Source organism: Narcine bancroftii, chromosome 6 (genome assembly GCF_036971445.1).
Source record: "Narcine bancroftii isolate sNarBan1 chromosome 6, sNarBan1.hap1, whole genome shotgun sequence".
In the NCBI taxonomy this organism is placed as follows: domain Eukaryota; kingdom Metazoa; phylum Chordata; class Chondrichthyes; order Torpediniformes; family Narcinidae; genus Narcine; species Narcine bancroftii.
In genome coordinates, this window is record NC_091474.1 from 187,258,478 (window position 1) to 187,281,933 (window position 23,456).

General features: G+C 41.4%; 1 protein-coding gene across 2 annotated transcripts in view; it reads left to right on the forward strand.

Annotated features, from left to right (window-relative positions):
- lama2 (laminin, alpha 2) overlaps positions 1-23,198 on the forward strand; it is a 361,112-nt gene extending 337,914 nt beyond the window's left edge. For both annotated transcript variants that reach the window (XM_069886986.1, XM_069886987.1), the window contains exons 57-63: positions 4,187-4,299; positions 7,496-7,685; positions 8,643-8,798; positions 9,600-9,753; positions 11,840-11,970; positions 12,966-13,188; positions 22,549-23,198. In XM_069886986.1, coding sequence (XP_069743087.1) covers positions 4,187-4,299; positions 7,496-7,685; positions 8,643-8,798; positions 9,600-9,753; positions 11,840-11,970; positions 12,966-13,188; positions 22,549-22,700 — 1,119 coding nt within the window. In that variant the 3' untranslated portion in view covers positions 22,701-23,198. The remainder of the gene's footprint in view (positions 1-4,186; positions 4,300-7,495; positions 7,686-8,642; positions 8,799-9,599; positions 9,754-11,839; positions 11,971-12,965; positions 13,189-22,548) is intronic.
- Positions 23,199-23,456: the final 258 nt, after the last annotated feature.

The window sequence follows — 23,456 nt, forward strand, 5'->3', positions numbered from 1 at the left end:
ATGATAACCTCTTTCTTTCAGGTCACCACAGAGTTCCTTTTTGTTTCTCTTATTTCAAGTGAAACATTAGGCAGCCAGTCCTCTCCTCATGTATAGACCACAAGGGCTTTGACCAGGCTGAACTAAGCACTCACAACCCATCTTCTAAATGGAGTTTTTCCACAAGCTTGCCAGCTTGTCCTGTTCCAGTCCCAGCTGCTGCTGCTGAACTGAATTCTCTCTTTCTCTCTCACTCAGAGAAAAGCCTGTTTGACTTTCTCTGTTTGCAAAACCACATGACCCTCTTAGAACAGCAGACTGCACTCAGACAGACTCCGGCTCCAAACCTAACCCTCTGAGTTCTTTCATCTGTTGCTTTTCAAAACAACAATCCATTAGTGAAGTCTCTATAGGTACTCCCAAAAGCTTTTGCAAAGGCACTCAAAGCCGGCCTGTCTGGTTTGAGCAGAGCTCCAGTATTTTAAATGAGATATGTTCTGAAATGTTTGTATGTGACCTACACTAAAATCCTGCCCCAATTTATCCTTTAAAACACATCTGTATACAATACAAAATACAACATAATCTGTCACACTCATAATTTAAATCATTCTGCACAACTGTTTCAGTTGCAATTCAATGTACTTATAAAGATCTGAAAATCAAATAACAAGATGTCATATACATGCTGTAAGTTCTATGTAGAGATGCACTGAAATTCTTTCTTACTTCAGACACACATGTAGGTAAGGTACACCATCTAAAATAATATAAATTAAATTCTCATAACATGCCAAGACAAAAAAGAGATAATAAATAAAAAAGGATATTCTTAAGTATATTAAGAATAAAAAAGAGCAAGAGTAGATATAGGACTGATTGAAAATTACACTGGAAAAATTGTAGTGGGAGACAAGGAGATGGCAGAGGAACTGAATGAGTATTTTGCATCAGTCATCTGGAAGGCACCTCACTTTCAAGGGTGTCAGGGAAGAGGTGAATGCAGTCACAATCACCAGAGAGAAGGTGCTTGGGGAGCTGAATGGTATAAAGGTAGATAAGTCTCCTGGACTCGATGGATTGTACTATTGGATTCTGAAAGAAGTGGCTATAGAGATTGTAGAGGCATTGATAATGATCTTCCAAGAATCAATAGATTCTGCCATGGTTCCAGCTGGCTATAAAATTGCAAAAAGGAAGAAAGATAACAGAAAGGAAATTACAGACCTGTCAGCCTAACACAAGTACTTGACATATTGTTGGGGTCCATGGTCAAGAATGAGGTTATGGAGTACCTGGAGGTGCATGACAAGATAGGTCAGTCAGCATGATTTCCTTGAAGGAAGATCTTGCCTGACAAATCTACTGCAATTTTTTGAGGAAACCACAAGCAGGCTAGACAAAGAACATACAGTGGATGTTGCATATTTGGATTTCAAAAATCCATACCCAATGTGCCAGCACATGAGACTGCTGAACAAGAAGAGGTCCCATGGGATTACAGGAAAGATATTAGCATGGATAGAGCATTGGCTGATTGGCAGGAATCAGAGAGTGGGAATAAAGCTATCCTATTCTGGTTGGCTACTGATTACCAGTGGTGTTCCACAGGGGCCACTTCTTTTTACATTATATATAAGGATTTGGATTGCAAAATAAATGACTTTGTAGCTAAGTTTTCAGATGATACAAAGATAAATGAACAGGCAGGTAGTGATAAGGAAACGAAGAGGCTGCAGAGAGACTAAGATAGATGAGGAGAATGGGCAAAGATGTGTCAAATGAAATACAATGTTGGAAAGTTTACGGTTATGTTTTTTGGTAGAAGGAACAAAAGTCCTTTGGATGGGAGAAAATTCAAATTTCGATTTGCAAAGGGAGTTGGGAGTCGTCGTCCAGGATATCCTAAACGGTCATCTTCAGGTTGAGTCAGTGATGAAGAAGGCAAATAAATGCAAAGCTGGCACTCATATCTATTGGAATATGATATAAGAACAGGGATGTGGTGTTGAGGCTTTATAAGGCACTGGTGAGGCCTCACTTGGATTATTGGGTACAGTTTTTGGCTCCTTCTTTAAGGAAGGATGAGTGGGCATTGGAGAGAGTTCAGAGAAGATTCACAAGAATGATTCCTGAAATGAAGGGATTAGCATATGCAGAATGTTTGATGGATCCTGGACTGTACTCTTTGGAGTTCAGAAGAATGAGGGGGTACCTCATTAGAAGCATTTTGAATGTTGAAACAGGTTTGAACAGGAATGTTGAAACAACTTCAGGATTGAAGGGCATCCATTTAAAATAGAAATGCTGAGGAATTTCTTTAGCCAGGGTGTGATGAACCTCTGGAATTTGCTACTGTGGGTGGCAGTGGAGGCCAAGTCTTTGGATGTACTTAAGGCAGAGATTGATAGGTATCTGAATAGTCAGGGAATCAAAGGTTATGTGGAGAAGGCATGGGAGTGGTGCCTAGTGGAAGAATGGATCATCTTATGATGAAATGGTGGAGCAGACTTGATAGGCTAAATGGCCTACATCTGCTCCTATATCTTATGATTAGTAAAGTGTGTCTTATGGTCTTAGGGATAGATTTTATAGTCAGTTGTAGTTAGTGTAATGTGAAATTTCAGTTGTACAGACAGATCGTTTGGTGGTCCTGGACTAGTTTATGGTTTGGGTTAGGCTAGTATGGAGAGTTCAAGTGCCTGATAGTTGTTGAGGGGAAAAAAAACTGTTCTTGAACTTCGAGGTGCTGAATTTCAGGCTGGACTTCCAATGCAATTATTCTCTTTAATTCTCATGACACAGAGGATGCCATAAGATCAAGACTAGGCCATATCTCAGTGCAATCTCTTTCTCCACTTAGAACTCTGTAGCCCATTCTCTCACATGCTATCAACTTCACGTGATATTTCTACACACAACCACCACACTGGAGTACAGTAGCCAATTAACCTACCTACTGGCATGTCTTTGGGATGTGAGGAATCAGAGCTCCCAATAGGAACCCATATTGCCACAGAAAAATATACAAATTCCACATGGACAGTACCAAAGGTTAAATTTGTGTCACTGGAACTCTGTGGTACCAACTTTAATTTGTGAAGTGCAAAAAAATTTTTTCCAGTGTGAAGCATTCAAAAACATTCACTGATTACTGTTTGCAATTTCCTGCAAAATCTAGATCTTCACATTTGGGATTCCACTTTCACAAAGAAAAGCTGAGACAAATACCATTGATACTTTGCAAAGCTACGTAACCACTAGAGGGAGAAGGAAATAGTTTATCTTTGTAATTTTTGATGTGTACATCATCTTTTGCCACCTAAATTGAGTTTGAACAGATTTTGTGACCCTGAGATGATAACATTGCTTTCAGTTTCCCATCTACTAAAAGTTTGTGCTTTAAAATATATTTTTTTATCTTAATAAATAATGTTCAAAACACAAAAGCCTCTGATAAAGGATTTGCAGCAAAAGAATGATTTATTTAATGGAATCTGGATGATGTTATGAAGAAAGGAAAATAGTCTCTTGTGAGTTATTCTCATACTATAGTCATCTTTTGAGTTATTTTCACAGTTACATTAAAATTTAAAACAGTTCCATATCGGAAAACTTTTTCTGCTTTCGCTGATCAAAACCCTTCCAGATTTTGAATGATCTTTTCATCTTACCCGTAATCTTCATTCTTCTAAGGTGGGCTCTAAACATGGACTAGCTATAAAAAAGGAGCATCTTTTACAATGGACTAGAAACCTTTCCAATGAAATTGCAATGTTAACAATTATGTTTTATTTTCTCAAAACGTGGAATGAATTGGAAATTTAAGAACCCATCCAGTGTGGTGATGCTTAGTGTAATTTCTATGGACTGGGTGCAAGAGGGTGGGTCTTGGCAGAAAAATGGTTCAGCACAGAAGGGGCCTCTTTTTGTGCTGTAATGTTCTATTGTTCTGGCAAATAAGTGGATTGGTGAATGATTCAAGTTGGGTTATTTGTGGTTTCTCTATTGTTTGAAAGGATATTTAATACTTATATTTAGCATCCAGTCTGACCTAGTGACCAGCAAGATCGGCTTGTGGAATTGACTGGTCACATTTTCATATTCAACTGTTTTTCATGATTTGTCAGCAATATGTTGATGCTCTGTGATATTGTAGCGATGAACTGTTTCCATGGTCTGATTTTTAAATCCACTTTGTGTGTAGACTTCGTGTGCTGCAGACATACCTCCTATCATGCTGGAGGAAGCCAAATACTTCGGCCTATCCAGAAATAGTCATGTTGCTATTGAATTTGATGACACCAAAGTTAAATCAAGGTAATTGCTCAAAGTCAATCCAGCATAATCACTTGCGATAATCTGTTTCACAATCACAAATTTAACCTATATTTCTCCAAGGCTGAATGACAAATGAAAGCATCAATTTAACTTGACAGACTATTCCCATTTATGTAACATGTAGCTTATTAGAATACATTGCAAGGAGTGTTAGTAGGAATGCAGAAAGATTATCATTTGTCTGTGGAAACCACTGCTAAATGTAACCAAGGAGCAGACAACATGAACTTCTTCAAATTCAAACTTTTGTTTATTATGTTTGAAAATTAGCTTTAAAGTATATAGAATTAGCTTCTGTATTGAGATATTTAATAAAAATAGCATGCTCTGTTGCTAAAATTCTTAATTTAAGTCATTCAGTAAAAAGTTTCAGATTTCAGATTTATTGTCAGAGTACATGCATGACATCACATATAACCCTGAGATTCCTTTTTCCTGCGGCTGAGGCAGAATAACCATTAATAGGTAGTGCAAAAAATAAACTGTACACAGTGTAAACAAATAAAAGAACTGTGAACAGATAATGAATGTAAACCAACTGTTCAATACAGAGAGAGCAAAGAAAATCAATAAAGTGCACAACTATGAGTCCTTAAATTGACTTTGTCGTTGAAGATTCTGATCGTAGAGGGGTAGCAGCTGTTCCTGAACCTGGTGGTGCAAGTCTTGTGGCACCTATAACTCTTTCCTGATGGCAGCAGCAAGAACAGAGTGTGTGCTGGGTAGTGTGGGTGTTTGATCATTGCTGCTGCCCTCCGATGTCAGTGTTCCCTGAGTGGGTAGGATTTTGCCTGCAATGTCCTGGCTGTGTCCACTACCTTTTGGAGGGCTTTACACTTGGGGGCATTGGTGTTCCCATACCAGTCTGTGATAAGATTGAAAAGTTATTCACAGAACACTACAGCACAGTAGGCCCTTCAGCCCTCGATGTGGTGCCGAACCATATATTCTTTAAAAAGTACTAAACCCTCCCTACTTCATAACCCTCTAGTTTTCTTCCATCCATGTGCACGTCGAAGAGACTCTTAAATGCCCTTACTATTTCAGCCTCTACACCCAACCCTGTCAAGGAATTCCAGGCACCCACAACTCTCTGTGTAAATAAACTTACCCCTGATGTCTCCTTAAACTTCCCCCCCTTTGCTTTTTATTTGTCGTCTGGTGTTTGCTTTTCTTGCCCTGGGAAAAAGGTGCTGGCTGTCCACCTTATCTATGCTTCTCATAATCTTGTATACCTCTCATCCTTCTTTGCTCCAAAGAAAAAAGGCGCAGCTCTGCTAATCTTGCCTTATTTTCCGATCTAAGCGACATCCTGGTAAACCTCTTCTGCAGTGTCTCGTAAATAGCCTTTTCCAATTAAACATTTTCCCATTCTTTTTCCTGCTTTTATCTTTGTCCATGCTATGCTAAAGACCAGGGAGTTGTCTTCATTCTCACTGAGGAGATGTGGCTGGATGCACCTCCTGCAGGTGTCGTCATCAGGAACCATTTTGCTGCCCCTGAATTCCCACATGTTGCTTTTCTCTGCCTTAGCTGCTGTCTCCATTAACTATTCTTTTTTTAAATTTAAAGGTCTTACCTGGCCTTACGTTACTGGTAACAAGCTCCTCCTCAGCCTCTGCTTGCCAAAGCCTCCCAAGGCAAAGCCTGAAAGTCCCACTTCTACTTTGAGCCGCACACGAACTGGCCACTCTGATTGAGCTTCACCTCTTTTTATTTGTCACTGTCTCTTATCTGTAGTACTCAGTCCCACTAATCACCATTCTGTTTAACCCTTAAATTTCCCTCTGCTCCCTTTTTAAATATACTTACCAAAAGTCAGTTCTTGACACTCACAGTTCTCTTGACCAAAACTGATGCTTGCTGACATCCTGTGGGACATGCTGGCATTGATCCCCTGCTCCCAAGTTGATAGGCTTTGTGCCATCACGGGGTTCACAGAGATGTAGTACCACCAGGATGAGATCAACCCCACAAACATCTGAAATGCTTAGCTGTCTATCAAACTCGTCAAGGACTTTGAATACTTATGAAATGCAATGTCATTTTGAAAATGTAAAAATAATAGAAACGATTAACAATTTTAAAGACAATTATAAGAAGTAAAATACTTAAAACTCTTCACAAAAATTAAACTACAGTAAAAAAAAAACCTCATATCTGGCACCTATGGAGATTTGTAGATGCCAGATAAGTGTATTTTCAGGTTGTTTAAGATTGCGTGTTGTGCAATTGGTGAACTAATGCATTTTTTACCTATTTATTTTCCATGACTTTTTTTTGCCAGTTGCTTGAATTCTGGATAACAGGGGTTTGACTGTATTCGGAAAATTTAACAAATTTCATTTAAATCAAAAAATTGAGAATGACTTTACATTAACCCTTTTCCCTCCTGGAAGTTGTCAGAATGGATTTGCCATTTTTGTCTAAATTAACAAACTGGCATGGCGGGCGGATTTCCCAAGGGAAGAGTTGGAAAACTGCAGTAAATTTGTCCTCCACCACTGGATACTTGAGGAATCCAGTGTCGGAGAGCACCCAGAAGAAGAGCGACCAACAAATTTGGGATTTCCACAATCAGATGGGTGCTCCAAAAAATGAGATTGAAAAAAATTTGGTGTCGAAGTGCTGGCATCTCACAGCAAATTCTGCCCCAATAATCTGATGACTTTGCAATATATATCACAACAAAAGAAATGTGTGTAAATTTGGTTCTCAGTCTTCTTTGGAAAATCAACAAAGGTCCTAAAGGCAAGTCTGATCAGAGTGTATCCCCTTCATGAAGAAAGGCAGTACATTTTTTTCATGACATAAAAAATTGCTAGATAGATATACAAGGGATTTGCAATTCCCTGAACAGATTTTCTTTTCTGTAATGTGGCCAGCTGATGATTAAAGAGCATTAAAAAGAAATACAATAAATATTCTTGAGCATAATATATATTGCAGTGGCTGTCTATATTTAATTGCTGTTAATTAAATTTAAAGCTATGTAATGTGGTAACCACTTCTTTAAGAAGATGTCATTTTTATGTTTTTGTCTCACCTGAAACATAATTAAAAATTACCTGTGTCTGTGTTGAAAATTAGGATTAAATACCTGTGTGGTATTTAATCCTATAGTCAATGCAAGATATTGAATGATTAATGATTAATGATTCCAATTTGTTTGCAGGCTCATAATTGAATTTGAAATACGAACAGAAGCAGAATCTGGGCTTGTATTTTATATGGCCAGAATTAACCATGCGGATTTTGCAACCATTCAAATAAAAGATGGAATGGCTCATTTCAGTTATGACCTTGGAAGTGGAAATGCAAGCACATTTGTTCAACAGAAGATAAATGATGGTGAATGGCATAAGGTAATAAAATCAAATTAAAATCCATTACTAACCTGCCACCTAAAAATAATTATAAGGAACCAACTTGAATTCTGCATATTATCTCAAAAGTAAAGCAAAGCACTGGAAATACTCAGCAGATTATGAAAAGAGAGAATTTTGTCAATGGGAAATAAAGTGTTAGTGTATTATGAGAATGAATGCAGCGAACAAGGGGGAAGAATGATTTTGAAAGTGTGGTTAAAAATTGAGGTATTATTTTTGGATATAAAATTTCGTGAGAGGGGATTGCTGTGTGAGGAGAGTGCTGGGTCAGTCATCTTGTATTATTGGCAAGAGATGGAAGTGAAAGTGCTTGTGGAGCTGGAAAAGCTGTTTCTCGGGTGTGATTAGGGTGTTTCTCTGAGCAGTAGGAGATCACTGGGATGGGTTATGCAGTCCTAGCAGAGCTGCAGATGCTCCTTCAAGGCACAAGTAGAGTGATTTTCTGTGGGTGTTGGGGGGGTAGGGGGGAAAGCCCAGAGTTATGTTGGGGAAGGGGATGGAAGTAAAAGGATTTGTGGGGTGGGAAGTGCAGTATCTTGGGCATAAATAGTGTTTCTCTTTTTTTTGGGGGGGGGGGAGGGGGTGGTGCATTGTGTGGGTGGCAGGCGATCATGGGGATGGAAGCGAATGTGCTTGTGAAACTGGGAAGCACTGTTTCCGGAGTATTCCAGACAGGTATTGAAGAGATGAAGCAAAGTGACATCACCAAACATGTAAAAGTGTGACTGCTTTCAGATCGTATTACTATAAACAAATAAACTGAAAATAAGTAAGACAAAATACTTTTGATTAGTTCTGAGGAATCAAAAGACATTCCAAAAATGTCAGTATTGGTTCTTTTTGCTTGGTGATAAAGCATTCAGTTTCACAATTTTTGGCTTTGTGGATTAGAACTTATAATTATTTTAATTAATGTGTATTTAATTTTTACAGATTAGAATTGTACGAGACAAGAAGAGAGCAGTAGTTACATCTGGCCTCAGTGTGGCAACTACAGTCAGCCCTAAAAATGCAGACATCCTGGATGTTGTGGGAATGATTTATATCGGAGGATTGCCCAAGAATTACACAACGAGAAGAATTGGCCGTGTAAGATGTGAAGCATGGATCTTTTTTCTTAAAATATACATTAGTCTCCATCTCAAACCCTTCAAATTGCATTGGCACCTTCTCTTCTCTGCAACAGTTTTACATTAATTTTCCATCGATAATCAACATCAGAGCTTAGGAAATATTCCTTACTATTCACAGATTGAAATTCTTCAGAATTTTAAACTCCTTTGTAATAATAACAGTCCCAATATCTCGTCTCACCTCATAACTATAGTTGTGATCCTTCATATCATTCAGGATTTCTCATGGCTTTGATGTTATACTTCACCAGGATATTCAACCTGCTCGCAGGTGACCCAGTTAAAGTTTAGTTTCATGTACTTTTGTTTCTTTACTCTTTTACTCAATAACTTCATTCATAACAGTCTAAATCACAATTTTTCATGGTTTATTTAACAAAAATTGAACTTAGTGTATTTGCTGCCCTTGGTATCTTAACCTACTTCCATTTTTGGTGATATCTCAGCAAATTTATTATGTGAACATTATTACACATGAAAACTTGCCATCTCTATCCATTCATGAATATTTTTGTAGTCTTTAATTTTCAAAACTCTAACTTATTCCCTGCAGATTTTAGATTTGTGCTTCCCCATGGCACCCACAGTCAATTACTTTAAAACCTACCTTTCTGTCCCAAAAGGCTCCTCCATTTCACAACCAAGTTATTTTGCGGTATAAGCATTTTTTTGAGCCCTTCTGAAAATCCATTTGCACTACACTGGTCTTCTCAACATATATTTGTACTTGATAGTCTTCAACATTTTTTCAACACAGGTCATCTATAGTGTAAATGCTTGCATCCGTAACTTTAAATTGAATGACAAAATTTTGGATCTGGATTATCCAGCCTCAAGCCTGGACGTTGGCTCCTGTTTTCTCAACAGTCAAAAAGGAACTTATTTTGATGGAACAGGATTTGCTAAAACAGGTAAAAACATTAAATTGATATTTATTCTACTTGTTTTATTTCTCATGATGATACAAATATATATATATGTAATATTCAAAGTCTACACCATCCTTTTGTAAATTATGGGATAATGGGATAGAATTTGAGTGTCTAGGACATTTTGGCCTTGATAATTTGGCACCAGACATTTTGGCACTCACAGTTTGGTGCCAGACATGTTGGCACTAACTGTTAGGTGGATTTCACTATAATTTATTCACTGATTATACTAATAATCACTTAGGTTCATGAGTTTTATCAAGTGATCATCAGAATTTAAGTGATTATTGAGTAATATGTATCCATCCAACCATTTGGAAGTTCATCGATGACATAAGTAATTTCAAAGAGGAAGAGATATTTATCATGAACAACTTATAGCTGGCCACTCCCCATAGCGTAAGAGTAATAAATATTTATGTGCAGAACAAAGAATCCTGAAGATAATAATTTTATAGTAAACATCTTTGAATATTAATTAATGTCATTGATCATTTTATAATAAACAAATTTCAATTAAATTAATTACATTGATAACTTTGTAATCATTGCTTTGCTTGGTGCCAAAATGTCCTAGGGGTACAAAAGTCTTGTTTTTTTTTCACCAAAATATCCAGCGGCCAAATGTCTGTCACCAAAATATGGGCGCCAAACTGCAGACACCAAAATGTCCGATTCTGAAAATTTCAATGTCTATCAGCTGCTCCTCTTGTGTGCTATTTAAACAGCAACCCTCTCTCCCAACATCACCCCCTTCTCCATCTTCTGATCTGTATTTAGCCTGGTGTATTTCTTTGAATTGACATCGATATTAGAAGCATGAAACAAAGAACAAAGTTCGAAGCACAAGTCTCTTCTGAAATATCCCAGTGTAGGCAAACATAACAGCAGCAGATTGGACAGCCCTGATATGACAGTTGTTTCTTGACTTCTCAAGAACATAAAGTTAATGGAAAATGGTTATGGTTAATGCACTTACTGATTGCTTGGTTGGAGGTACCTGGTTTTCGTCTATAGGTAAAGTGATAGAGAGTGAGTGATGGTGAGATTTGGATTTCCAGATCTCTTCAGCTAGTGTCTTTATTAAGAGTGCCATCTCCAAATTTATGTTCTGTTTTGAAAATCAACTTCTGATTTGAAAGTCAACATTCTGTTGTTCATTTCTGATATTTTGATGCACCTTTTTTTTGTTCTGCAGTACAATAGCTAATGATTTCACATTACAGGAGAGGTTAATTTGCCTGCATGTGCCTCACTTAGATATATGCCAGAACATAGAGGGAAACAAGTGGTGTGTGCAGTATATTGCTTGAAGCCCATTTACAGTAGCATAGTAATATTTGAATAACATAAATAGAAAAGCAGCTGAAAGCAAAATGATCAATTTTACATGCACCTTATCCAACCAATCCTCTACATTTGGTGCATTCAATATGGTCTCCTTGATGGGAGCAAAGACAGATTGGATGATCATTTTGCTGACTATGTACTTAACCACCTGTTTGCTCAACATTTTAATCACTTCACCATTCCCACACAGGCATATCTGTCCTCTGCCTCATCCATTGTGAGGGTGAGGCCAAACATAAACACAAGGAACAACATGTATTTGTCCTGGATAGCCTTAAACCCAATGACTTGAACATTGAATTTTCCAAAATTTACATTACCCTCAAACTGATCCAGTTTCACTGTATCTATCTGTTCTTTATCTGTCTCCATTCTCACTTTTCTCTCAAATTAACCCCCACCCCCATCCCACAACCCTGCTCTACTAGTGGACCAGTAGTTGCCTCACTTCCTTGTCTTTCCACCTGCCTCACCTTCATTTGTACAGTGTTCAATAACCTCTTGATTCCTCTCCACCCATCCCTCTTTTTATGTTTTCTATCTCACCTTCACACTTCAGTCTTTGTAAAGGGTCCTGACCTTATACATTGACAGACCAATTCTCTCCATGGATGCAGTCTGACCTGCTGCATCCCAACAACTTCTTATCTGCTCATGTGATCAAGTTGTTTGATTTACTCCATTCTAACTTTATTGTTCCCTTGTGCAAATTCAGTTCCACGTTATAGGGTTGGAACAGATTTACAAATTGAGTTTGATTTCCGCACAATTCAAAGAGATGGTGTCCTTTTGGGAATCAGCAGTCAGAGAGTGGATGGACTGGGTATCGAACTGGTCAGTGGAAAAGTAAGTTGCAGTCATCATTAAAGATAACATGATTTGATTCGCAAACGGCAACTGTGGATTTGATAATACAGGTACACGATCCTTTATCTGGAACCCCTTGGGGGACAGTGTGTACTGAATTTCGTATTTTTCCGGATTTCAGAAAGCCAGATTTGTGCTGCTGTATCCACCCTCACCCCCTTCCAGAAGCGCTGCCGTCTCCCCTCACCCAACCTTGCCTGCCCAACTCATGCTGCCGCTCTCCCCCCCCTCGCTCGCCCGACTCGCACTGCCGATCTCCCGGCCGCCCGACTCGTGCTGCCGGTCTTCATGCCCCCCCCCCCCCGATTCGTGCTGCCTCCCCCCCCTCCCCTCGCCTGCCCAACTTGTGCTGCCGGTCTCCCGGCCACCCAACTCGTGCTGCCTCCTCTCTTCCCACTTGCCGGATTTTGGAGCTTTCCGGATTTTAGATGCCCGGATAAAGGATCGTGTACCTGTACTTTTAGTGCAAACATAAAACCAGAATTTCTTTCAAATAAATGCTGAGACAAAGGGGGAAAAAAAAACAGTGGATAAAATATCAATTAAGCAAAGGTTCATGAAGGCAATTAAAGAATTTTAAGTTTGGCATCTGAAGGCACAGGCACATCCAACTGTAGAACAATTAATGTTGGGGAAGCGGACGAGTACAGAGTTGAAAGAGTCCCAGTACCTTCAAGTGCTGGAGAAAGTTTAAGACAAAGGGAGATGTGGAGAAAACTGGCAGCAAGAAAAATTATTGTAAAAATGACGTGCTGTTAACTCGGGCCAATGAAGGTCAGTCAGTGAGTTGAGTTCTCTTGGAGGTTCCTGAAATGTGCATTAGAAGGTTGTATGGATACTTATTAGAGTATAAAATGGGAATGCAACAATTCCTCAAATATTTATGTAACTTTTAATGGTGATTTCAGTTACTTCAACAGGACCTCAACAATGTGTGGCCTCACATTATTTTTCCTTTCACATTGTAATGTTAGATTTTGGTTCACAATGATAATGGAGCCGGAGTATTTACAGCTGTCTATGAGCCTTTGCACTTCACTGAGTTGTGTCGTGGACAGTGGCATACTGTGGTTGTCAACAAAATTAAATACCGTTTGGAACTGTCGGTTGATGGAAATAAAGTAGAAAGCAGAAGTTCAAGTGTAACCTCCACTGCAACTGACACTAACGATCCAGTCTTTATTGGAGGATATCCAGGTATGGTCACATTCATTTCAATCTATTTTTGTTATCATGCTAAATGTCAAACTGCTTTAGGGAGGGTGCTGAATTCTTGTGTGGGAAAAGTTCACCCACCTCTCAGTAGCTTTGGCACTAAACCATTTTAGGGGAAGTTGAGAATGAACTCCATCTCTTCACGGTTTGTCCGGACCAAGTAAGTGTGCCCGGTGAAGATATTGCTCTAATAAAAGAAGTGTACCTTTAGAACAAATGAATAGTTTAGTGAATTGATTAAGTAAAATTATATCACCTGCTCCATGATGTAACCTTACATTTTTAAATTAATAATTATTGTTCTAGATTATGCTGAACACCTCAAGCCAATCCTTTGCAGTGTTGAATGAAACACAAACACAGATGCTGTAACTGTAGTAAAAACACAGAAATACTCAGCAGGTCTCAAGGCAGTAAAGATATATTATCAACATTTCAAGACTGAGCCCTTCCTCAAGGTACAAGTCAAAAGAGACAAGCGTCTGAATTCAAGGCTGGGGAAAAACATTTCTGCCTTTTGCAGGGACTGCTCCCTCCATAACTCCCTCGGCCACTCTTCCCTCCTCACCAATCACCTCCTTGGCACCTACCCTGTGACTCCAGGAGATGTATCTTTTGCATCTGTACCTCCTCCCTCAGAACCATTCATGGTCCAAAACAGTCCCTCCATATGAAGCAACATTTCACTTGTGAGTCTGCAGAGATCAGCTACTGCATCTGATGCTCCCACTGTGGTCTCCTCTACGTCGGAGAGGCTGGATGCGGATTCCCCCATCATCTTCCCCTTGTCTCCTTTCCTCTAGCGCTCGCACTCTCTCTCTTTTTACCCCCGTTTCCCCTCTATCTTCTTCCACAGAGCCAAAATCAACTTTCACCTTTCCTCTTATCATTTCGAATTAACAACTTTTATCTGTTTGTCTGTACTCCTCCTTCCTTCCTTTCCCCTGTAGCATGATCAAGGACCACCCCCAGACATGAAGTAAGGGCCAAAGGCTTTATTAATCTAAAGATCCAAGCATGCCTTAAGTCCAAGGGCAGGTACAAGGGAGGAGACCAGGGCTCTCAGCCTTTTTTGGGGGTCTTATGGGGAGGGGTTACTGGTTCAACAGGTGGGCCAGCCTGCTGAGCTCAGTGGGGATCGACCTTGCAATACCATGTTCCACCTCATTCATCCTTCCTTTTTAGATAGATTCCAGTGGGATGATGTGGGGCACTGTCTTTAAAATCCATGAGTTGCACAGTAATGTTTACAGGTTTAGTCTCTCCGGTGGTTTTACCAGTCGTTGGGACCTCCGCAATCCTGCTGGTTGTGCTTCATGCTCCGGCGGCTCGATGGCTTGGTCACTGGGCTGGCTGTTGGGGGGCTGAAATTTGTCCATGTCTCCCAGGTCTGTGGGAGTGGGGAGAGTTAGTTAGTAACCAAGGAGGGGAACCCTCCAGCGGGGGGAAACTTTCAGGGGACCGTGCTGGGGGTGGGATCCTCAACCCGGGCCGTCTGGTTGCTGCCCAAGGGTATCGGATACACCTCCCGTGCTGGGACTCCTGCTCGTGCAAGGTCCTGAATAGACACTGTGTTGTCCCGTCTGTCTGGGTATCTTACCAAATACATACTGGGGTTCACATGCAGGAGGTGTACTTTCTCCACCAGTGGGTCCGCCTTGTGGGTCCTAACGTGCTTCCGGAGGAGCACTGGCCCAGGGGCCGTCAGCCAGACTGGCTACGTGGTTCTTGATGCCAACCTCCAAGGGAAGGAGAACAATCTTTCATGGGGTGTTGCATTCATAGCCATACAGAGTAGGGACCTAGTGTCATGCAGTGCTTCTGTGATGTACCTCTTGCCACTGGGACACAGTCATCCCTTTAGCCTTTATGGCTGAGGACTGGCCTCCAAATGGTGCCATTTTCCCTTTCTACCTGGCCAATCCTTCATGGGTTTTAGCTGGTGGTTCTACTCGTCACTATGCCTCTGGAGAGGAAGTAATATCACAGCTTCTCACTATTGAATGCTGAACACCAGTCACTATGCACGTATACAGAATACCCAAACAGGGTGAATATGGTGCAGAGTGATTTAATGACCATGGCTGTGGTCATGTCTGGGCAGGGAATGGCGAATGTGAAGAGTGAGTATTCATCCACAATGTTCAGAAATAGATCTTCTGATTTGTGGATGGGAGGGGGCCCTTGTAGTCCATGCTGAGGTTTTCAAAAGGGCGAGTGGCCTTGATTAGGTGGGCTCTTTCTGGCCTGTAAAACTGCGGCTTGCATTCCACACAGACCAGTCAATTGTGTGTCAGCTCTTGGATTACCTCCACCGAGTAGGGAATGTTGCATGCCCTCGTGAAGTGGTAGAGTCTTGTGACCCCGGCATGGCAGAAGCTATTGTGGAGGTTCCCCTGGGCAGCGCATCAGGTGGCTCGTTGAGCTTACCCGGCCAGTACAAGATCTCGTAATTCTCAATTCTCCACTACATGATCTTGTCATTCTTAATTTTGTCTTGCTGTTTGTTATTAAACATAAAGGCAACAGCTCTGTGGTCCATCAGCAGGGTGATTGGCCTGCCGGCCAAGTAGTGTCTCCACTGGCGCACCGGCTCCACTATAGCCTATACCTCCTTCTCCACGGTGGAGTGCCTGCGTTCAGGAACCTGCAGGCTGCACGGAAAAAAATGCCACTGGCCTGCCTGGTTCAGCGTGGCGGCCAGGGCAAAGTCGGAAGCATCACTCTCCACTTGGAATGGGACCGGCTTCTCGATGGTGTGCTTTCCTACCTTGACGATTTCATCAATGATGCTCTCGAAAGCCTTACGGGCCTCCACCAACTGGGGAAAGGTCATGTTTTTCACCAGGGGTTGAGCCTTGTTGGCATAGGTGGGGACCCATTGTGTGTAATATGAAAAGAGTCCCAGACACCTTTTTAAAGCTTTGGGGTTCTGTGATAGAGGTAATTCCAGGAGTGGGCGCATGCACTCAGAGTTGGGGGCAATCACATCATGCTCCACCACGTACCCCAAAATCACCAGCAGCTCCATGCTGAGCACTCACTTCTTCTGGTTGATGTTAGATTGAGCGTTATTGCAGTGGCCAGGAACCTCGTCATGTTCTTTCTGGTCATGGCTGCATATAGTGACATTATCTGAGTATGACTAAGTGGCTTTTAACCCATTGTCATCCACCATGCTCTCCATTTCCCTTTGGAACACCGACACCCCATTTGTGAGACCAAGAGGGACCTGTAAGAATTGATACAGTCGACCGTTAACTTCAAATGCTGTGTAGGGCCAGTCCTATGGTCGAGAAGACCCTGTATTTTGCAATCTCATTCATCGTCATCAATTTGGGGAAAGGGGTAGGTGTCTAATAGGGTGAACCGGTTGATGGTCAATGACCATCTGGTTCTTCTCTGCCCCCTTTACCACCATGGACTATTACTGGGCTCTTCTATGCCCTCCTTCAGCAACCGTTCCACCTCGGACTTAATGAATCCCCTGTTCTCCAGGCTGTACTGTTTACTCTTAGTGGCCACCAGCTTACAGTCTGGGGTGAGGTTTTGGAACAGCAGGGGTGGATGAACCTGTTGGGTGGCCAGGCTGCAGGTTGGTTGCGCTGCCCAGCCTCCAGGCGTGTGATTGGGCCGCTCCAGAAGTGGGGGATGGGACCTCCCAGAACTGGTCATTCCTGACTGTGAGTGGGGCTGAGGGCTGCCAAAATGCATCAGCATCCCTTTTAGCTGGCACTGGAAATCCAGTCCCAATATGACGGGGGCACAGAGATGGGGCATCACCAGCAGTCTGAAATTTTTTATTTCGTCCCCCCCACAGTTAGGTTCACGGAGCACTTTCCGCAGATTTCTATTGAAGGGGACTTGGAACTTTGCAGGGGACACTGTCAGGGAGTAGCGTTCAGCGGTGCCTGGCTGTATGAAACTCTCGGTGCTCCCCGCATCGAACAGGCAACCGATGGTTTGACCGTTTACCTCTATGTCCATCATGGACCACCCCAGCTGGTCTGGTTGACTCTGGTCCAGTTGACTCTGGTCCAAGATGATCAAGGTTAATGTCAATTCACTGTCTGACGTTGAGTCGGAGGCCGCCAAGATGACCTCCTGGAAGATCCCGAAGATGGCCGCCCCCATGGATTGCACGCAGTGGGGCTCAGAAGTGAAGCTGGCAGTGACGACCCTCTTTGCTGTGATGTGGGCCTAGAAGTTTGGTTCTCCACAACCGGAAGTGACGACTGGAGCTGCTCGATCAAAGCTGGTGGTGCTGCTCGTGTGGATCAGCATACCCCTGCATAGTGCCCTTTCTGCCGGCAGTCGAGCAGATCACGTTATGTGCAGGACAGTACTTTCATGATACTTGCTCTGCCCACGGTGTGCTCAGCAGTTGTGGCGGCAGTCGGGCAGGGACCCTGAATCCAAAGATGGCGTCATCTGTTCTGCGTATCTGGGGGCTGTGTGGCCCACGGCGTAGGCCTCCCCATTCATTTGGGCCGTGTGGCCCCGCGTTCTTTTGAGCCATGTGGCCCATGGCGTAGGCCTCTACATTCTTTTAGGCCGTCTTCATGGCCTGGGCCATCTGCATGACTTCCTGTAGGGACTGATTGCCATTCTGCAGGAGTCATTCGTGGATGTGTTGGGAGCGAAACCTAGCGACCAGCCCGTCATGGATGAGCTCCTCCTGGTATTCTGCTACTGTCGTGTCCCAGCACCCGCAGTCTCGTCCCAGCTCCCACATGAATTCGTCTACTGACTCACCCGGGCCTTGGCATCGGGAACCAAGTTGGAAGCGCATGTACATGGCATTTCTCAGCGCCCTGTAGTGCTGACAGTGCAGGACCATCGCCTCTTCATACCCCGTGCAAGATTAATTGGTACCTGCGATGGTCTACTGCTGCAAATAGTAGATCATACTCATCGCTGTCTGCTGTGTTTTTGTGGTGCCTCATGTAGGCCTTCAAGTAGTGTAGCCTCATGTCGAAGTTCATGGAGGCCTGTAGGTCTTTCGGGTCGATCTCCAGCTTCTCCAACCGAATCTCTTTTTCCAAGGCACTTAAAATTTAGATCAATGACCACTCACAGACATGAAGTACAGGTTTTATTGATCTAAAGATCCAAGCATGCCTCAGGATGCTGCTGGCTCAAGTCCAAGAACAGGTATGAGGGAGGAGACTAGGGCTCTCGGCCTTTATTAGGGGTCTTGGGGGAAGAGGCTACCAGTTTAGCAGGTGGGCCAGCCTGCCCAGTTAGTGGGGAACGTGCCTGCAATACCATGTTCTACCACATACCCAACCTTTAATTCAGACATGTCTTTTTTAAAAATTTTGTACATCAGTAATACATCTTTACTTCCTATAGACACTGCAAGACTGGCTGAATTCCTCCAACAATTCTGTATTTTGACCCTTGCAGTATTGGCCTGATTACACTTATCTTTTGCAGCTGTGCTCCTCCCAACATTCTTGAGATTTCACCGTTAAAGCCATTCCCAAACTGAGAAGCAATCCATGACCAATCACTATCCCTTAGGCTGCAGGTCTAACACCCTATCAGTGGACTGCCTGATGGCTATCTGACAACTCGTGCTATCAATGACCTTTTCAACTAATTTGAAATATAGTTAACAATCGGAGAAATTGATAAACAATTGAAAGGCATTTAAATGATATGCTAAAATAATATATTTATTTAAAACATGTTAACTTTTGTAATTAAACATATCAATTAAAATAGAGGAAAACAAAACAACTATTTTGTTTCATGTGTATTTTACATGAAAATTGGCATGAATGAATGAAGCTATGTTAGTTGGCATAAAGTGGAGGGACTCATTGTGAAGTATATTCAGACTCTCAGCTCAATGTGATTAGGAATTCATTAACTTGTGCACCACATTGGGGACCTCCAACAAACTCTCTGTTAGTAATGATCAAACAGCAATATAAATACAGTAATAACAGATATTGTGTCAATGTGCCATTTTTCTCAATTATGATGCATTGTAAAAGCATCATTTCTTTATTGTTTTGACCTGTCGTAATGAGCTGAACAAATTATATTTAGTCATGCTGTATTAAGTATTTTCTGACAGTTCAAAATCAATGGCATAATTGTTTTTAAATGTTTGATATCAGTTAATAAGAAGCATAGTGAACAAGGTAGATGAGCTGAGAGCATGGATAGATACTTGGGGTCACGATATTGTGGCAATTAGTGAGACCTGGCTACAGGAGGGGCAGGAGAGGCAACTTAATGTTCCGGGATACATTTGTTTTAGATGTGATAGATCAGGGGGTAAAAAAGGAAGAGGAATTGCTCTGCTTGTTAGGGAGGACATTACTGCCGTGAGGTGGCAGGATGGTATGGAGGGATCGACCAGTGTGGCTGTTTGGGTGGAATTGAGGGGTGGAGGAGGCAAGAGGGTGCTAATAGGGGGGTATTACAGACCACCAAATGGGCCAAGGGAATTAGAGGAACAAATTTGTAGGGAGATAACGCATATGTGTGAAAATCATAGGGTAGTGATCATGGGAGATTTTAACTTCCCACACATTGATTGGGATACCCATACGGTTAGAGGGCTGGATGGGCTGGAGTTCGTTAAATGTGTTCAGGATTGTTTTCTAAATCAGTTAGTAGAAGAACCGACTCGGGATGGTATAATACTGGATCTCCTGTTAGGGAACGAGCTAGGTCAGGTAGCGGACATTAATGTAGGAGAAACAATTGGGTCTAGTGATCATAATTCTGTTAGTTTTAGGGTAGTTTTAAGGAAGAGCAAGGAGAGGCCTAAAGTTGAGGTTCTGGATTGGAAAAGAGCAAATTTCGAAGGAATAAGAAGGGATTTGGGGAGTATTGAGTGGGACGGGATATTTTCAGGTAAGGATGTTAATGAAAAATGGAGGATATTCAAAAAAGAAATTTTGAGGGTACAGAGTAGTTATGTCCCAGTCTGGATCAAAGGAAAGGCTGGAAATCATAGGGAGGCTTGGTTTTCGAGGAATATTGGAAATATGGTTAGGAGAAAAATGGAGGTGTACAAGAGGTATAAAGAGCAGGGAGCTGAGAAGTTGAAGGAGGACTACAAGGAGTGTAGAAGGAATCTTAAGAAAGAAATTAGAAAGGCCAAAAAAAGGCATGAAGAGGCTTTGGCTGACAGAGTAAAAATAAATCCAAAGGGTTTCTATAAGTACATTAAAAGTAAAGGATTAGTGAGAGATAAAATTGGACCCCTTGTAGGTAGCGAGGGTAGGCTGAGTGAGAAGTCTGAGGAAATGGGGGAAATTTTGAATGATTTCTTTGCCTCAGTATAGGGAAAAAAATGTTGAACCAGTTAAAGTAAAGAAAAACAGTGGGGAGGTCATGAAGCATATAAGGATAACCGAGGAGGTAGTGATGGCTGAGTTAAAAAAGATAAAGGTGGATAAATCTCCCGGACCGGACAAAATATTCCCTAGGACAATCAGGGAGGCTAGTGGACAGTTAGTGGGGCCATTAACAGAGATATTTAGGATGTCACTGGCCACGGGGGTAGTGCCAAAGGATTGGAGGGTGGCGCATGTGGTTCTGCTGTTTAAGAAGGGGTCCAAATGTAAACCTGGGAATTATAGGCCTGTAAGTCTGACGTCTGTGGTGGGCAAGTTGATGGAAAGTGTTCTGAGGGATGCTATTTACAAATTTTTGGAGGTACAGGGATTGATAGGGAGTAATCAGCATGGTTTTGTCAGGGGTAGATCATGCTTGACAAACCTGATTGAGTTCTTTGAAGGGGTTACAAAAAAGGTTGATGAAGGGAAAGCTGTGGATGTGGTCTATTTGGACTTTAGTAAAACTTTTGACAAAGTTCCCCACAGGAGGTTAGGAAAAAAGGTGGAGGCATTAGGTATAAATAAGGAGGTAGTGAAATGGATTCAGCAGTGGTTGGATGGAAGGTGTCAGAGAGTAGTGGTAGAAAATTGTTTGTCCAATTGGAGGCCGGTGACTAATGGAGTTCCTCAGGGTTCGGTCCTGGGTCCACTATTATTTGTTATATATATTAACGATCTGGATGTAGGGGTAGAGAATTGGATAAGCAAGTTTGCGGATGACACAAAGATTGATGGTGTTGTGGACAATGAGGTAGATTACCGTAGATTAAAAGGTGATTTAGGAAGGCTGGAGGTGTGGGCTGAGAATGGCTGATGGAATTTAATACAGATAAATGTCAGGTGCTACATTTTGGAAAGGCAAATTTAAATAGGTCATATACATTGAATGGTAGACAATTGAGGAATGCAGAGCAACAAAGGGATTTAGGAGTTATGGTAAATAGTACCCTCAAGGCTGATACTCATGTAGATGGTGTGGTGAAGAAGGCATTTGGAATGTTGGCCTTCATAAATTGGAGTATTGAATTCAAGAGTAGGGAGGTTATGATGAAATTGTACAAGGCATTGGTGAGGCCAAATTTGGAGTACTGTGTACAGTTTTGGTCAGCAAATTATAGGAAAGATATAAACAAAATAGAGAAAGTGCAGAGAAGGTTCACGAGAATGTTGACAGGATTTCAGGATCTGAGTTACAGGGAAAGGTTGTGCAGACTGGGGCTTTTTTCTCTGGAGCGTAGAAGATTGAGAGGGGACTTGATAGAGGTGTTTAAGATTTTAAAAGGGACAGACAGAGTAAATGTGGATAGGCTTTTACAATTAAGAAAGGGGGAGATTCAAACTAGAGGACATGGTTTAAGATTGAAGGGGGAAAATTATAAGGGGAACATGAGGGGAAATTTCTTTACGCAGAGGGTGGTGGGGATGTGGAATGAGCTTCCAGCAGGCGTGGTCGAGGCGGGATCATTGGTTACATTTAAGGAAAGACTGGATCGTTACATGGATAGGAGGGGACTAGAGGGGTATGGACCGGGTGCTAGTAGTGGGACTAGGAGGGTGGGGATTTGCTACAGCATGGACTAGTAGGGCCAAACTGGCCTGTTCTGTGCTGTAAGTGGTGATATGGAATTATGTGTTATATGGAATTATATTTGTTTACTCCTTGAGGCATTGGCAGTGCTATATTCAAAGTTGTAAAAGCCAGGCACTAGTGATAACTTCGTTTCTCCTCTGAATAAAATATTCCAACTCATCAATAGAATCAGAAAACATACAAGAGGAGGATAAATACACTATTTCACCAGCTTGCTCATTGATCCGCTGTAGGGTTTATATTATAAAAGAAATATTGACTTTTTCCTCATCAAAGAAGATGATTAATTCACTGTGTGCTTTTACTGTTAATGTAGTTTTTCAACAATTACACCCTTATCTATTATAACTCACTTGTGCAAATCATATTATATTTTATTCATTCCAGATGATATGAGGCAGTTGGCACTGACCAGTAATACTCCATTCAAAGGCTGCATACGTAACCTGAAACTAACAAAGCCAACTCAAACACTTGAAGTAGACTTCAGGAATTCGGTGGAGCTCAAGGGAGTCCATCCACTCACCTGTCCTGTGTAATGGAATTACCTAACTGTTTTAATCAAGGATGGAAGTATATGGTTCGGAGTAAGCTTGTATCCTGTACACGGCAACAAAAACTTTGGAGACTCAAATTAAACAATATCTTCATTTTACTTCACTGTTATTCTTTTTTTATTATTGCTAAACATTGCAGGATAGAATAGTGACAGAAAGCAGTTAATAGTGGATCAGCTCCGTTATATGCAACCCCTGATATTTAATTGCATTGCTGTCATTTAAATTAAATACCAAGCAGAGTATAGAATGATGCACAAATGCAATAACATTCCTTTTACACAATCAACTTTAATACATTTCTTACCCTCTAAGTCAAAGGATATTTAGAGTTTCATTTATTCAGTGGAATTGAAAATAATTATTTCCTGCTCATTGCTTGCATTATGTAGTGTCTCCCACCAAGTTTGCTGCTCTTCTGTGTGTAACCTGCAATGTGGATATGGTGTAACTATTTCAGTAAACATTTTTGAAGTGAAAGTTGTAGTTTTGTGTTTAAGTGAGGACTGGCAATGGTAAAATGTGTTCTTGTTGAAGAATCTTTGAAGAAACCAGTTCTATCAGAGTACAAAAATATTTCTGAAATGAAGCCCATGTTAGATACATTTGGAAAAGTATGTATTGAAGTGGTAGATTATTTGTTGCCTATTACAAAAGGATCTTTTGATGAAATAAGAATTTTGGTGGGTAGGAAAAACAGTCAGTTTTATTTAAGTTCAGCGAGGATCACGCCAGTGT